This window comes from Cupressus sempervirens, chromosome 4 (genome assembly GCF_028749045.1).
Source record: "Cupressus sempervirens isolate cs-2001-9-10 chromosome 4, ASM2874904v1, whole genome shotgun sequence".
Lineage (NCBI taxonomy): Eukaryota > Viridiplantae > Streptophyta > Pinopsida > Cupressales > Cupressaceae > Cupressus > Cupressus sempervirens.
Window position 1 is genome coordinate 715,100,085 of NC_143121.1, and position 18,424 is coordinate 715,118,508.

General features: G+C 34.1%; 1 protein-coding gene across 3 annotated transcripts in view; it reads left to right on the forward strand.

Moving 5' to 3' along the window:
- Positions 1-18,424, forward strand: part of LOC149563271 (uncharacterized) — a 166,885-nt gene that overhangs the window by 41,853 nt on the left and 106,608 nt on the right. For all 3 annotated transcript variants that reach the window (XR_016364047.1, XM_089826621.1, XM_089826620.1), the window contains exons 3-6: positions 11,338-11,451; positions 11,629-11,716; positions 11,853-11,899; positions 12,014-12,616. Coding sequence is in view for 2 of the 3 variants with exons in the window: in XM_089826621.1 (XP_089682747.1) it covers positions 11,338-11,451; positions 11,629-11,716; positions 11,853-11,899; positions 12,014-12,616 (852 nt within the window). In the remaining variant the exon portion in view is untranslated. The remainder of the gene's footprint in view (positions 1-11,337; positions 11,452-11,628; positions 11,717-11,852; positions 11,900-12,013; positions 12,617-18,424) is intronic.

The window sequence follows — 18,424 nt, forward strand, 5'->3', positions numbered from 1 at the left end:
CGCCGGCAATCCACAACTAATCCCTTTGAAAACATGGCAGAATAGGCTTCACATTGCAGTCTTCTACTGATGCTCTCACCTCTTCCATTCCTACTACACCCATATCCTGGACGAATGTGACTTTCACATCATTACATTTCTCATCCCCAATTGTGGAAGCAAACTCACCACTAACCATAGTATGTATCTAAACAGGGTTTGGGGTTGGTGACGACTGTACCTGCTCCAACTCCACGGTTATCTCATCCAACCATGGCTATGACTCCTAAAGAGCCAATTGAGCACCTCAAGCTTTTGGATGAGCTCAACCGCCTTCCCCTCTTTCCCTTCCCCTCTTTCCCTAACAATTCCTGATAACAGGTGCTACCACACACCCTAAGGTAATATCTAACAACAACTGACTATGAATAATTATGCTTGAAGATCTTGACAGCCTCTCGAAGTGCATGAACCTTTGCTAGGGAAAGTCTATTATCACCATGCTCATCTAACATAGGAGCACCCCAACCAGATGTGGCTAATGTATGACGAATAGCATCATAATAGATGTCACCATCACTCACCCTCAGTTGACTAGCCACATGATGCCTTTGTAACCCCAGCCTCCTATGCAAGCTCTCTACCTCACTAACTGCAATTTGATAGGAAACTGAATCACAACTACTCACTACAAGATCACTCACCTCATGTGCACTCCTGTTCTTGCACATATCTGTAACCAAGATACAACTACTCGGTACCTCTTCCAACTCATATGAAGAAGTGGATGCTCTTGCTATATAAATCTATTCACATGACTCTGCTTCCTCCTCAATAGAAAGTACCTGTAAATCCTAATCTTGGGACCCATCCAAAACGTCCTCATAGTCGTCACCTATCATTTGGCAAGGTAAGTCAGACCCACAACAACTCATAGTATCCCTAAATGGATCATCAGAGGTGTCCATACTATCAGTATCCCCATCACCTGACAGAGCCTCAATACTGTCACCTTACTTTGCACACATGACTCTATGCTAGGCTATGAATCAATAACACTGCAGCATAAACCGCCATCCGCTGACTCCACAGTAACACCTAGATCACTAATATTGTAGCTGGATAGCTCCATACTCTCGTTTATCCCACTTGAGAAAGATGTTGCCCCCTGCTCAAGAGCAACATTACGACAAATGACATATAAATCTCCAATAACAATTCCCTTCTCGAGAGAGCCTGAACAATCGGTGGTAACAATTGCATCAATTGCCTTTGCACTAATCGCAACAACTCTAGAATCCTCAACGTTCTAAACAGTGTTGCTATCCACCAATGGCATTGACACACCCACATGTCTATGTGTAGAAAATCTATCATCATAACTATGGATAGGACTAGTGCGTGCCGTACTGAACACAAGTACATCTACTTCCTAAATGCCAACCAGAGAGAATTCAAGCCTTCTTCCCTACATCCTTGGTGCCAGGCTACTAAAAGCGGAAGCCATATACTTCGCTGCCCTGTCAACCGTCTTTGGATCCGATAGTCTCACCGCCAATCTTTGTTAATAAAGCTTAAGTCTTTCCATACTCTTTCCAAAGGCATTTATTTTAAAAATATCTTCCACACTATTCCACCAGCTCCGAGAACTACTAGTTCTCCTACGACTGTCCATAACTGAAAAATGCAAGAGTGCTGGTCGTTCCAAATATAAGCAGATCTGAAATAATAAATATTTTCCTACCCCATAGGATGGTAAGAAACCACTTTGACATGACTGTAGTAATCCCAACCAGTTATAACCTTGACAAGCACCAATTTCTTTCACAGTTCAACAGTTTGGCATTTCGTCAAACACTTTGCAAGCAAACTTCAATAGATCAAATATGTTGTCCTTGGTAGTTTTGTATTTAATTTGAGAGTTCTTTGCATATAAACAGGAAATGAGAATTCTGAGTTGAAATTTAAATTCTAAGAATGCAAAAATAACTTCACCAAATTCTGAATTTACTTGTTAACAAACTGTGCTGCAGTATAATAAATGATTATATAATTAAATGGAACCTGATAACTTCACAGCTGTAGGGAAACATTGTAGCAAATAGAATGTTCTTCACACCCAATCCAAAAATGCCTGGTAATCAGTCCCACACAATCAGACCCAAATGTCGCCCAGGCTGCAGATGTAATCTGTAGCTTAATTAGACTTAATTGTGAGAATTGGAGAAAATATGCAGCAAATTTTTAATGCTGAACAGGATTTCATAGACACCCAGAACAAGGTATAAATGGCATCCCGATTTGCAGACTTAAATATCATTTTGGGGACTCATTTGCAGACATAATTATCCAATCAAATATCAGAGACGAATTACTGAATACCTCCAGCACACAATATCCTCCAAGCCACACGAAACACAGTAATGGAGAATGCCAATGTAATTTCCAGAATTTAATTTTCAAAACACTCTTACCTCTGATTCCCGAAGTCCAGTTTCATTAAAGTTAAATTACTTCTTAAGCCATGGCAACAACAGTATGAGAAGTCTCAATCTAAGACCAAAATCTATTATACATCAACAATGGATTGAAACTCACAACTTAGAAACCCTCACAAGAGAAATATCAAAAAGCAACAGACAAGAATGAATTCTTTTCCTCTATGAAGTCTTTTTTATAATGCAATTGGGCTTCTTCATCACACTTTTCACTTAAATGCAAACTTGAGTTGAATTTGTAATAATATATAATGATAATAATTTCCTTCCAAAACTATAATAAATTCCTTGGCATAGTCTTCTATGAATTAATTAAATAAATGGTCCCTTCCAATGATGACTCAACCCTCAACTTAAGTGAAATTATAAAGTTAAATTATAACTTTATAATAAGCCATACAATGATTTAATAATAATTTGGCCACTAAAATAATAATAACTCCCAAAATACTTATTCTTTAAATATGCCATTTGAAACAGCCAATGATGACCCAATCCTCAACTTAAGTGAAATTATAAAGTTAAATTATAACTTTATAATAAGCCATACAATGATTTAATAATAATTTGGCCACTAAAATAATAATAACTCCCAAAATACTTATTCTTTAAATATGCCATTTGAAACAGAAGTCACACCTATTATTTACCCATGTGACCAAATGCACTTGCTTGAAAAAAAAGGGTCCATCTCAATCATCCCCAAACTTGCTATAAGTAGCAGGTGCATGAAACTAAGTGCAAACGGAGTCCAATCTAAGTCAAGCGAAGACCAAACTAGAACATACTGAATTGTGAAGAAGCCAAGACCCTCCCAAAGCCAAGCCTCTACCTCAAAAAATCCTCTCTCCACGATAATTAGCCTACAAGGATCACAATAATAGGCTAATCCCTCAAACTTTGGTGCTGGCAAAAATGGGGATATTATAGTTAGACCAATCATAAACTTTATCAATCATTCATATATATGAAAATATCAATTTCACTTCCAAGTCATATTTGCATTCATAGCATTATAATTGTTAGGATTAAACTATGGACAGAAATAACAATTATATGCAAATATAACCAATAACAGAAAATAATAGATCACACAGAAAAGAACACAAGACACCAAGATTTAATGTGGTCCACCTAATTCCTAGGCTACTTCCACCAAACAACAAGCCCGATATTATTACAATATAGTGATTACAACTTGATTACAATCCGTAATCCCTTACAGCTCAATACCACCACAAGAACCAATTTCGCATCACAACTATGAAATAATCTCTAACCCTAAGCCCTTTTATACAAGTATTTTTTTGCTTTAGGGTTATAATTAATAATTACATGTTGGCCCAAAATTTCGATAAAATAGGGTCCACTTTTTTTTTTTGTACAGTACTTTCCTGATCAGTCACCACAATCTAACAATCTCCCACTTGGAGACTGATCAGACTCCACACTAAACAACAATCTCCCACTTGGAGACTGATTCTATAGCTATGTTGCTACTCCATGAGGCTCCCACTAGATCAAACCACTTTGGACTCTGCTATTCTTTTATTCATGTTCAGTCTAGAAGACCAATCAAAACTGAAGAGGAGTTCAGGTTCTCCATTGTTACTACCTTGGTAAACATATAAGGGAACTTGTAACAAAGAATATAACCATTTCTACATAACCCATAATAGATTTAAAATAAATATGCAATTAAAATCTACATGCAAGAGAATAGAGAACATACCCACAAAATTGTGACATAAAATATACACTAGGAAACCTTCATTGAGAGAAAAAAATTCAGCCTCCAAAAGCATCCATCACCATGTATTATTCAACAAAAATACCATTGCAATACAACCATGGAAGCCTTCAAAGCCATAGCCATCACCAAGTAATCTATGTGAACATGCATGAACCCACAAATCCCATGCCATGCTTTCAACCTTCACAAATGCTCCCTTAGCTAACTTGTCAAGCCTTGTCCAGCTTGAATTTTGACTTTTTCCCTTCTATCTTCTCACACCAACAACTACCCTTGTGGCTGCTTATAATAGCAAGTCCCACAAAACTACCAAGTGGTAGTACATAAACCATGTGCTACCTAACCCATTGACCTCACATTTAATATTGAAAATTTAATTCTTTTCCCCAATATTAAATAATTGCATCAAATATTATCACAATGTTATAATACAACTCATCAAGTGTATCCCATGGGAATATTTACGTGTTGCAGGCAACATTACATTACATAATAAAATAAAATAATACAATATAACAATGTTATGCAATGTGTGCAACACCCATTATCTCAACAATAATTCAATACAACATTGTCTATTCTTGTTAAGGTTGTAGCTTCTGTCGGATTGATTTTGACATGAGATACCTTATTGATGGTAGATCATCTTTAAGATAAATATCTTATATATAAATATATATTATATATCTAATATAATATATATTATATATTATGCATTATACATTATTATGTAATAATATAATAATATATTACATACATGGTTAACATATTAATATTACGTATATGCTTAAAATGAGTTACATGTATGATTATTTATATCATAGTTCCAAGAATTGCGACACTTCATGTGATTAGTTTCAAGCCAAACGATTTTTTGTGAATCGATCAATTGAATCAGCGATAAAGGGTTTATGAAATAAGTTGCTCACTAAATTTCAAGGATTTTTTAAATTTGCCGATTTGTGGCCGATTCGATTCCAATTCGCGATTCGATTCAGCCTTGCCGATTCTGATCTGGTTTCGATTCTTGTTACTTTGATTTATATTAGTATTATATTAATTTGTTAACTAGTTTTTTTTAATCGTAGACATGTTTTTTCATGAGACATGTCTCCTCTTATATTTATAAGCCTTCATTTGCATTATTAGTACATTTGTAGCAATCCTAGAAAATCAACATGGTATCAGAGCAGTGTTCTTTACTATGACTGGTGATAAATATAGAGAATAGTATAGATCAAAATGAGGATAAGTGCAGTCCATCTCAGAATTCTCCTGCGATTTATGATGAACAACCATTTACATAATTAAATGCAAATCACTAGTATGGTGATCTGTGTTATGACTCCAAGTTCCAAATATTTTGATGCTAAATATAGTCACTAAGGAATAGGAATCTAATGAGAAAATAAGATAAAAATCGACTTGTCTAATTATTTCTGAAATTCCTTACAATCCAAAGGCTCCCACATGTATACTTAGTTGTAGAATGAATAAATTGAAGATATTTAGTGCACAAATGAGGAAGATACATGTAGTGATGATGGGCATCATCAAGTTTGAGTCAACTTCACTGGCAAATGAGACTAGTGATTGATGGTGTTATTGAATCTAGACAGACAAACCGATTATACAACACAAGGATGAAAAGAGTTTACTGGTCAGCAATCTAGGTCGTCAAGTGGTCATTGAAGAAATACATGCTCTACTATCTTGACAGGGAAGTTGGCATCCATGACTGTGTGATAGGAAACATAATCGTATTAGAAGAAAACATTCATCTCAACACTTACGAATGCATATCAAACTAATCACATGGAAAAGCACAATCAATGAGCTAAACATGTCATTCAAACTATTCAGAATTGGTTTTAGATTGCGGTAAAGGAATTTAGATCATTGTATATAAAATGTCTCTCAACATTAGATACTAATTTAATAAAGAGGGCAATTAGTTGCTAATAGATACAAATTAGATAAATCAGTGATTTATATATGCTTAAATAACAAACCAATTGGTCTTGAAGAGACATGATAATGAGAAGAATCGGTTGAGAGCAAACTCCACATCAATTATAGTTGTTTTGAAACAAGATAAAATATTATTGATATCTTGAAACTAAGGGAGCCAACATGTAAGAGGATCTTACTCCAGCAATATTTAAAAGAGAGATATAATGCCATCAAGCGATTGGAGGTATTGAAAAGTATTTTGATCACGAGTAGACAAGGGGATAAGAGGGAGGGATCCCTGTCTATAAACTGTCATTGCAGAAGTTGTATTGATCATAGTTCCAAGAATCACGGCGATTCATGCGATTCACGCGATTCGGCGATTCGATTCAAGCCAAACGATTTTTTGTGAATCGGTGAATCGAATCAGCGATAAAGGGTTTATGAAATAAGTTACTCACTAAATTTCAAGGGTTTTTAAAATTTTCCGATTCATGGCCGATTCGATTCCGATTCATGGCCGATTCACGATTTGATTCGGCCTTGCCGATTTCGATCCGATTCCGATTCTTGTTACTTTGGTATTGATAGAAGACTCGCTGTTCTTATGTTTTGTTCATGACTGATTGTGCATTCATCATTGTTCATTTACGGGAGACACTTCCTTTGTATTTTTATGTTTATCATTATCACCGCCTAATAAGCATGATATGGATTACTATATATATTAGATGACTAGGCATTATACATGGACATAACAAAAGAATTTTAAACATAAATTTCCAGGTTAGCCATCTCATGTGCCATGGGAGCAAAGAGGACCCATCCCATGCATAAATTAATAAGAAAATAGTAAGAGACATACACAATAAATCATGGTTGGTTGAATATGAAGGTGACAAAGATAAGAGCAAATTAGTATAAGTTAGTCTACGATAAGTGTAAACATAAAGGAGTGATTGCGTTTTGAAAAGTCACGACCTTTGTGTGAAAAGAGGAATTCTAAAGGTGAAAACCATGTTATATCATACGAGGTGGACATTAAGAGGAAGGGTGGTAATAAAAGAAGGTAACAACTCATATAATCACAATTACATAACATACCTCACTTGTTTGACCTCCTATAATTTCAAGTTTCATTTTTGTGGCCCTTCATGACTTTATATTCTTTACTTTCTCTTATTGTGAGTGACATATTAAATACTTATAAATTCATTTCAAACGGTTTGAAATGAATTTATAAGTATTTAATATGTCACTCACAATAAGAGAAAGTAAAGAATATAAAGTTATGAAGGGCCACAAAAATGAAACTTGAAATCATAGGAGGTCAAACAAGTGAGGTATGTTATGTAAAGGTAACTTGTTTTATTAATACGAAATTTGTTTTTTAAACGAGTTTATTATATAACTTTTCTTATATATATAGAAGATGGAATATATGCTTGTACATTTCAATTAGAAATTTATCTAAAATATTCTCTCTCTTATTTTTGTATTTCTATACATACTATATGAGATATGTGCCTTGATCTTTTCCTCCAAGAATGTTATTGCAGAGAGAGGGAGATTGAGATTTAGAGGGAGCCTGATATGTTATTAGAGGCAACCTTGAAAGAGAGGGGGAAGACTGAGGATGTTATTTAGTTAACCTTTAGTGAACTTGGTCTTATTGATTAAGAGGGAGTAAACAATGTTGAGATGGATTCTCTAGTGTTGATAGCATAATTTTAGTGATAAGGAAGAAAGTATGAAATGAGAATGTAAATTCAATGAATAAGAATGTACATTTACTGTCAAAATAAGATATTCATATTAACTACCACTTTAAACAAATTGAGAGCAAAAACTTTATTTCAATTAATACAAAAGGTGCTAAGCTAAAGAAAACTTACTAAAGAAAGGGGTCATCACAGTGGTAGCTAAGATAGGAAATATGCGATTCAGTTGAACAAATGTTTTGTTAATAGGGTGGATATTCATTGAGATCACAAATAGATTACAAGTTTACTCCTAAAGCAAATTGGTAGAAATTTTCCGACTCCATAAAATGAAATGAGTGGAAATTATACATTGTAGGGGGAATAATAATATTCAATGTTTCTCCTATATAACCAGCTCATCAAGGTCTTTAGCTCATTTTGGATAGCAAGGGCAACACAAATCGGATTAGATAAGTGGATCAAGCATTGTCTAAAATCGTCTTGAATAGACAACTCGACAATTGAAGAGTGTCTCGGTTGGGAAGAAATCATTGGGCCACACATAACATGAGAGCACGGATATGTGTCGATTTAGATCCAATAGTTGGATCAGCTCTTTACTTGCAGAAGGGGTAGATCTTATATTTGGGGAAATCAACACAAGAGATGATGTGAAAGGAATCCATATTTGATTTGATGCAAAATTGTTCAACAATATGGAATGAGTGGGAATTTTACATTGTGGGGGGAATAATATTCAATGCTCCATTCCCACTTACCTTCTTTAGATGGGAGATGTTCCATTCTCAAATAATCTAAGAAGACAATTTATGAATCTTCATGTGTAGATAAGTATTCCTATCTTTTACAATTATCTCTCTCTTATTTGTAATTCTATACATACTATAAGGGTTATTTGCCTTGATCTTTTCCTTTATGTTTTTGAAGATGTTCTTATAGGAAAAGGAAGTTGGTACTTTACAAATGCTACCAAGTATTGTGCAAGACTCAATCTAATGATAGTAGCTCCAAAGACCCTAATGATTAGCATGGATAAAGTGAGACTCTTGAAGCAAACATCTTTGATGATTGAGATTATGAGATCCTTTTATATTAAGAGGGAGTATGACACTTCTTCTGAAGCAACGCAGGAGCTTAGAAGATTGATACTCAGAGGGAGGACCTAGAAATACATGTGTGATTGCATGATATTGATGGGCCTACTCCTATGCATATTATGAGGAAGTGATGACTTATCACTAGAAAATCAGAAAATTGATATCAGATTTAGAGTGAGTTTGACAAGAATCCTTTAGGGAAGAGACCCTCTGAGGGAGTAACTATTGGACCTGACTTCCCAAGATCATTGTTCAGAGGGAGAATTTTTGAGGTGCAATCCTTGTGAATGGTATCTTCTCTATGAGGAGAAGTTCAAAGTGAAATTCCTTGTATTGCATTCTTCTCTATGAGAGAGAATTGAGGTGAAAGCCTTTACACCACCATTTGACTTAGTTCATGGTGGTTACTATTTCAAATATGATATGTAATGAAAGGTGACGATCTTTCATTGACATAGATAAACAAAAAGTAACCATTATAAGGTGACGATCTTATAAATGGTAGACTTGTTATCATGACAAACTTCATTAAGTTGTTGTTCCAGAGTGCTAGAAGTCATGATAATGAACAAAAATAAGGTAACCGTTATAAGGTGGCAATCTTATAAGTGGTAGACCTATTATCATGGTTCTTTGGGCCGGATCTTGCTGGACACCATGACATAGTTACTACTATAGACCACACTTAAGGTGGTGTTTTGAAGTTATGGAATTTGCTTCAATTGTGTGTTATAAAAAGTGAGAAATTTAGCCTCATAGTGAATTGAATATCATACTGAGATGATATCTCTTCATAGTCCTGAGAGCATAATATGTTCAATAAATCCTCCCTAGCTAAGAGGGAGTGTTAAGGTTGTAGCTTCTGTCGGATTCATTTTGACATGAGATACTTTATTGATGGTAAATCATCTTTAAGATAAATATCTTATATATATAATATATTACATATGTAATATAATATATATTATATATATTATACATTATACATTATTATATAATATATAATAATATATTACATATATGGTTAACATATATGCTTAAGATGAGTTACATATATGATTATTTATATTACTATTATATTAATATATTAACTAGTGTTGTTTTATCGTAGAGACATGTCTCTTCATGAGACACATCTCCTCTCATATTTATAAGCCTTCATTTGCATTATTAGTACATTGGCAGCAATCCTAGAAAATCAACAATTCTGTCCACACAACAATATGTTCATTCGTTTTAACATCATTATGTGAGAGAAGAGGAGGAAAAAGTGCAATAAAAAAAGATTGCAATTGTTCTACTAGATAGGCTCAGAACAAGAAAGGCTTGTAAGACTACAGCGACCAAAATCCTTCTCAGTTGGAAAGATGCTAGGTAACGATATCTCAAGGTGTGGTTTGTAGAAAAGCATCAGTTCTCAATACCAATATTTTTTTAGAGGTGCTTATGGGCATTGTGGGCCCCTTTGTCCTATAATTATTCACTACTATAAATAAGTTAAAGGTCGTACAGAAAAAAGCCACGCTGAAAATAGTCATTGTTGCAATGAATTAAGAATTAAATATGCTCGAACAAATTTGAAAATCCTACAATAATCCTATTTTGACAATAATTGTTAGATAAGGAATGCTTATAAAGCATAATCACATAAAGCATTACCAATTGGGAAAGAGGTGAATGGTGAAAACCCAGAAACACTATATTTTCTTAAAATCTTTGTTAACACATGTTTAGAGTTTCTTGTGTGCTTTGTGACTCGCCTTGTGATTACTCTATGGTAGACACAAGATAGAGTTTACAGAAAAATGGTTTCTCATAAAAACTAATCATGTTGTTGACTCGAGTACTAAAGGTATATCCAGGTAATAAGTATCTAAATATATATTTTTATTCTGGGCAAGAAAAGAAGCCAACTATATTATAACATACTATCTCTGGCTGAGTCTGGGAAGAGCCCTTGTTCATGTTTCTCATCTGTTAGAGGGGTGAAGGAAGCACATGGAATAAGCACTGAACTGGTTCAAAAGTTCAACTAACAAAACCAACGGAAGTTACATAAACAAGTTCCATCGCCCCACTTTGATTGTAAATATATTTTCTAAAGGAATTAATTTCTGCTATAATTTACTAGTTATTGATTTAATTCATGTCAGGACTGTTTTCTTATACTAATGCATTCAGAATAGTTATTGTTATTATTTTAAACCTGCATTGTTTCTTAAACTTATGAATTCATACTGAGATCTATTGTTCAAATAAGGAAAGTATATTTTCATGTTTACTTTGTAATACACTACCAATCTGAAATAATACAAGAAAAATGTTTTATGCAGGCCTGGATAGACGCCATTCACCAATCAATTCACACTTATAACACATCATTACAAAAAACAGTTACTGGAACAATTCCTGCACAGTCTGTTTTGCCGCACCAAAGAGTTCCAGTAGTAAGTTGTAACTCTAGAACTACTGTTTAAGTTTAATTGTCAATTGACAAAAATGCAAAAAATAAAAGGTACTAGTCAGAAATTTTTTAAAGTTTGAAAAATGTTAATGATTGTAACTTGATATAAAAAATATGTTTTCTATATTGTGATGCAATACATGACTATTCTTTTTTATAGCTTGCCAAACTGAGATTGGAGGAGCAGGAGAAAGAACTCCAAAAAAGGTTATCTAGAAGAATGCAAGAAATTGAACCTTTCAGACAGGGTACATGTTCAGAGCTTTGGAAATTTACTCTTTATTGCTTTTCTTCTGCTCACATGCCTTAGCATCTTTTCTATTTAAACTGTGCTTTTGCTTTCTTATATGAATTTCACCTGTCATGGAACTTGTTGCTTTTTAGTCTTCTTACAACAGCTGCAAACACATCAGGGATCTGTATCAGTTTTGGTAAGCAATCACGACTTCAAAAATCAAGTCTATTCTAATAGCTCAAATTTATTAAGGATAAGTAACTGACATCCTTCTGCAATGGGAAAATTTGGCTACAATTTGGATGTGCAGCCATCTTTGTCAACAGTCGATGTGCAGCCATCTTTGTCAACAGTTGCAGAATGTGAGATCACTACACAGACACAGAGAGGGTACTTGCACAAGAATGAAACACATGGACAATCAGTTTGTACCGATAATGGATTTAGTGAAATAAGAAGTGGATCGACTATCACTCATTCAACAATAAGGAGGAAAGAAGGACACTCCCAAAATGCTACAATTGGAGATGGTGAATTTGGCTTTCATGATTTGGGTGGATGCATTGGTAGGGAGTTGTTTAGGCGGCGCAGAAAAGGTGGGAGTGTTCCATATGCTTTATCCAGTGGATCCTTATCTGATACTGAGGTTAAACAGATTCCAGTGTCATCCATACACCAAAATATTAATTTTCCAGTGAGTAAAATTTCAGACACTTATTCTAATTGTACTGAAAGATTCGTGTCTCATGGAGAGGATGCAAACAGCTATGGTGACAAGATATTGAAATGTTTAAAAGATGAAAGAAAACCATTTGAACAATGTACCACTACAAGTTTTGATAAAGATAACCAACCAGCCTCAGACAATCCACTTTACTATTCTTGGAACCAAATTCAGAATGCATTTTCAAAGGTGTGTATTACTTTTCGTATATATGTATTTTCTTTGTGTCTTTTGTTGTCATTTTGTTAATCCTTGCAATCTCAGGACAATTTCTTTTGTAGCAGTGAATATCATCCAATAACGACTGTGGTGTGTCATTGATTTTCTTTTCTTACGCATGGAGGGTACATTTAAAAGAAAATATTATAATATATATGACTACTTTCAAACATGACTGGAAATTCGTAGCTCCCTCATGTTGAGTACACTATATCATGTGCAATATCTTATGAGAGCATTGGTCTGTATTAAATTACTTAGAATTTCACTAAAGGTACAGAAACTTACATACTTGTGGAGTTTTTGGGATAACTGAGTATTGTCAGGGAGATTTTGTGAGCCTATGTCTGCTGAGTTTTGATGAGTGGACTGGCCGTGAAAAACTTGTTTTCAAGACTACTAAATCTAAATTGTCATTATTTTGAATGTTCTTTATTCACCTTTTAATACCTTAACCGATAATAATAATTTTGAAATTATATGCCAAAGAGATGCAACGGCACATCTATTGTATGTTTGATTATCCATTCATCAGTTTATCAAATGCATTCATGGAAATAAGTATATAAATGTATTAGTATATGGTGTATACAATGTACCAGACTAACTGCAGCTAAGAAATTTCAGCAATCTGCAAAAATGACTGTATGGTTTCTTCAAATACCATGTGCAGTGAATGGTTCCCAAGCTCAAGTTCCCATAAACTAAGGGAAATGAGTTTTATCTCAAACTTAAACAAACCAACATCTGCTTCTCTATGGAAGAGGTGGAAGACCAGTAGTTGCTATTGAAAAAGAAAACCTTTATTTTATGGTTAATGGAAACGTTTCTTGGACCAAATACTCTAAGACCTAGGGTACACGACAATCGGAAACCACCTGGATATGTTGAATTCCTTGTGATGCTAAAATCAAGATTCTCATGTAATGTTGATATCCAATATACAATCTAGAACATGATCTCCCTTGAAGAGTCCCAGTTTGATTTAGACTGTTCCTACAATCAAGTAAACTTTGTTCTCAAGTTCGTAGGCACACATCTCTTTGTCTTATTACAGGCTTTTGTCTTAACATATAATTATGTTTCCTTAGCTCATTGATATGCTTTTCCAACTGACAGATTATGAACTAGAAGTTTTCTATCTTCTTATTGGCATGTATTCAGCTATCAAGTAACATCTTCATTTGAAAATACTTTGTCTCAGGTAATTCTCACCATGGTTGGAAAACTCGGAACCCACAACAACTCGCCAACCCCCTAAAAGTTTATTTAGGAAAAAATAGGCCAATTTAAAAAAAAAACTTGGGAACCTAAAAAAATTGCTAAAATTTAATTAATTAATTTTTTTTATTGCAAATTTCAATGTGAAGATGCATTTAATGAGTTAGTCAAAGAAAACAGAAGAAATAAGTAGAGTTTAGATATATATATATAAATGCATAGTCGGCACAAAATCACATTCTCATAAGGAATGCTGATGGTGGGAAGCATAATAGTAAATAGTTTCTATCAAACAAGAAGTCTAGAAGTAAATACTAAATAGTAAATTACTAAATACATCAATACAATCACATTGAAGAGGTGCCTCACACTGGGACTAGGCGGGAGCTGCTTGACTATGAAGTCCATGGCTATGCCTCCTCGTTCGACATCCCTACTGACTGGCTCTGTGTCCTCGAAGTGGGTATATCTCCAATATGTTACACTAGTAATGCTTCCTCTGAGTTTGAATCCACATTGTCCTTGTCCTCAATGTCATCCATTGTGAAATGAAAATCTATTCCGGCACCCCCCTATTAGCAACCTCCTCTGCTGAAAACAATGGACTTGGCTCTTGTGCTGCCCAATCAAATGAAGGATCTATCTCATCTAGATCAAGTGGACCAGGTAATCTTGAACTCTGTGCTCTTTTTATGCGCAACTTAAGATTATAGTGCACATAAACAAGGTCATTGAGCCCTTTTTGAGTTAGTTTGTTTCTTTTTGTTGTGTGGATGGACTCAAATAAGCTCCAATTGTGCTCACAATGGGATGTGCTACAAGGTTGGCACAAGACTTTGAGAGCAAGATTCTTTAAATTGGGGGTATTTCCACCCCAACTTGACCACCAACCATCTGCAACACAAAATATAATAAGTTATAAAGCAATGAAAAAAGATAATTAGAAAACACAACTTATCAATTTGCAAAAGTTTTAAGTTTAAACTTTGATGGTTTACTTGGGGCTTGAGTGCGTCTTGCTCTCTTTGCTAGTGTAGAAGAGAATAAATTACCCCATGATTCCACATAGACTTGTTGTTCGGTCACAATAAGATCTCTCACCGCTTCATCAGATATTATCCTCTCAATGCATATAGAGAGACCCTCTATGACCTCTCCTTTAGGATTTGAATAGGAATCATCAGCCCTAAAACAAACATAAAATGAAATCAAGCCTTAGTACACAACCTTAAAAAACAAAGTAAAATGAAGTCTTAGCAAAATCTCAAGGAGAATCATAGTACCTGAATTTGGGGTTGAGGAAGTACCCTGCTGCTTGAATGCGTTGGTAGAGCATATTGTTCCACCTCTTATCAATTATTTCCCAAATGCGGTCAAATCTGAGTTTGTCTGCATGGTAGTAATTTTTAACAACCTCTTTGGCCTTTTCCATATTATGATACAAGATAAATGTCTATTGTTAGTTAATGGTAATCTATTTGTATTCTATTGTAAATATTAGAATTTTCTAATATTTAGTTAGTTGTAGTTATCTGTTAACTTTTTTAGCTATAATAGAATATTTCTATTCCTTATGATCGTTTCCTAAGGAAACATCGCTTTATTCTTTTGTATATATAGACCTCTCGGTCTTTGTTAATAACAAGCAAGTATTTTACCAATTACTTTGTAATATGGTATCAGAGCCAATACTTCAAATTTTTTCTGTAATTTTCCTTGAAAGCCCGTCTAGGGTTTCCATCTTTTTGAGAAATTCTTCAAAATCCCAAGGTTTGAGCTAGGGTTTTTCTGCAACTGCTATTCATCTTCTAGCATTTTTTTGTTGGCATTAGATCTGTGCCCAATCACTACATTTTTTTGCAAATATGCCATTCTTTTTGGGTTTCTTGCAGCCAAGGTTGTTTTTGCTTGAAACACAAATTTTATGTATCAGATTTAATTTTTTTTTAATGGATTCTTTGTGGGCTTTTTGAGAGCTCAACTAGGTTGTCGTCCATTTCTTTTGAGTACCTTTATTTTCATGCCTTAATTTTTGAGCTAGTAGATCTAGAAATTGACAACAGTCTATTGTTGTAGTGGGTCTTGAGGATCATGGTCTTTTCCGACTTACTAATTTTGGTGATTCTTGAGACTTAGCTATGGCGCTTCTCAATGGTCTTCTGTTAGTGCACTTTGACATCAGCGATATGGATAGTTGTGTATTATCTCTCATAGCTTGCTTGGGAAGAGCTTGTCCTTGGATTGCTACATATCCAAACTCAACAACTTGGAGTTTGTGATGCATGGCAGGCTGGGAAGCAACATTGCACACCTTTCACCAATGGCGATTCATGGCAAGCTTCTCAGGTACTTCAACTTGTTCATGCAGATATTTGTAGCCCTATGACCACTCGTGTTCTTGGGTCCTAGCATTTTCTATTGTTTGTTGATAATTTTAGTAGAAAAATGTAGGTGTATTTCCTTAAAAAGAAATCAGATGCATTTCCTATATTTTAGATGTTTAAACCTTTACTTGAAAAATAGTCTGGGAAATCTATTATTACTCTCAGATCAAACAATGGGAGGAATTTTGTTCTAATGATGTTACATCCCAATTTTTGACCTAGCTTGAAATATAGCCATTGAGGTTTGCATGAAGATGGTTGGCAGTTTAATTTGATATAATCTGGCAAAATGGTAAGATAGTTGGTCATTATGATTTCAAGTGAAGATGACATGTTAGTTTATCGTTAATCGTGAATTCATGGAATTAAGATGAAAGGTTAATTGTTATGATTATTTATGATTAAATAATATATAATTTAATTACGAAGAATTTTCCTTGCAGGAAGCATGTCGAAGGGTGAAAGCAATGTCAGAAAAGAATTAGGTAGGGCATCACCATCACTCGGCAGACGGGTAAAGGACGTAGCCAGAATACATTTGCGGAAGTTGCATTAATTATTTAATAATTTAATTAAAATAATTGGGATAAAATATTAAACATATGTTAAAGGATTTTAAATTATCTTTTGTCGTAGTACTTTTGATAATTGTTTATAAATGTTCATTTCAATATAATTAAATGATTTGGCACCATTATTATTTAATAATAATTTAATAGTTGTACATTATAATAATGATCGAATTATAATAATTGTATTATCATAATCTTCGAATTTTAATCTTCCAATTCTTTCCAACTTCTTATTCTTTTCTTTCTTCTTAGTAAATTTAATATTTGGTATCCGAATGATCATCTTGGGTTGGAAATCAATTTAATATTTTGGCATTTGGAACTATGTTATAATCTTTTCATTTTAATCGTTTCCTCTTTTCTTTTTAATTGATTTATTACCTTGGGGATTTAAGTTGATTTTGAGATTGGAAATCGTATGGGTTCTTGTAACTATGAGAAGCTGTATAGTCAAGCCTTCCATTTTAATTGAGCCATGCATTCAAGATCGAACTATTCTTTTATTTTTCCTCTGTGTCAATACCTATTATTAGAAGTTATCAGTTTTACAAGGTTTGGAATTCGAAGTTCTCATTTTTACTAGTTTTACAATCTCAACCTTGCCGCAGGTTGTGGAATAGGGAGAAAGGCAAATACCGGCATCAAAGTAAGCAGGAGTCACGTAAGGCTTATGATTGTTTTGTTCTTGTACCTTTAATCACTGAATCTGTACCATAATCTAGTATGCTGAAATGATATTCATGTTTAAGAAATGCTGAGTCTGTAGCCAAGGCAAGGATATATGCATGTTCTCCACCCTATTTCTAAGCCGGCTGTGAGCTTGGAATATCCATTGGAGATTGACTGAACCTGAAATAGTTTATAATTTTTCCAAATAAGAAAAGTTGTGAAGCCGTCTATTTCCTTTCTAGTCTGAAAATCAAATATTATTGGTTGGACTATTTTGTCCAGCATCTCATTAATAATCTCTATTTTAGTTTAAACCTTGAAATATGCCATAGAATCTTGAGTAATGACTTTGATCGGATTTTTGATACAATCATCTTTGTTTGGTAAATATATATATTCCACACCAAGGAAATCACTGGCGGAATACCATTAAAAATGAAGATGTGCAAAGCTAAAGCAGTGGATAGAAACATGTTACCTAAAGATAGGTCAAAGAATAATTTAAACTTGTTCCATCTCTTCCCTTTTTTGATTTAGTATTTTTTTTCCCATAGCTGGCTATGCATAGTAATTTTGTGAATAATATACAATATTAGTGGTTGGTTTTTTTGAAGTACACTTTTGAGTAACCTTGAGAATACATCATTTATTAATCCAGATGGTAGTTGTTTAAAACTTGATTGATTTTATAAATCAAAATGCTTTTCCAAACAATCCAGAATTATATCAACACTGAGGAATACACCGGCTTGATGGCTTGAATGGCGAAGAGGTGGAGTTAGTTTGCTACAACGCGGAAAAGAGATCCAGTTATGAATACATTAAATAATTTAACATTCAATCTTTAAAGAACATATTCATGTAACCACAGATTGTGAAATGCTAGATACATGTACAAATGGCTGAACCAGTTGATCCGAGAATTCCTAACA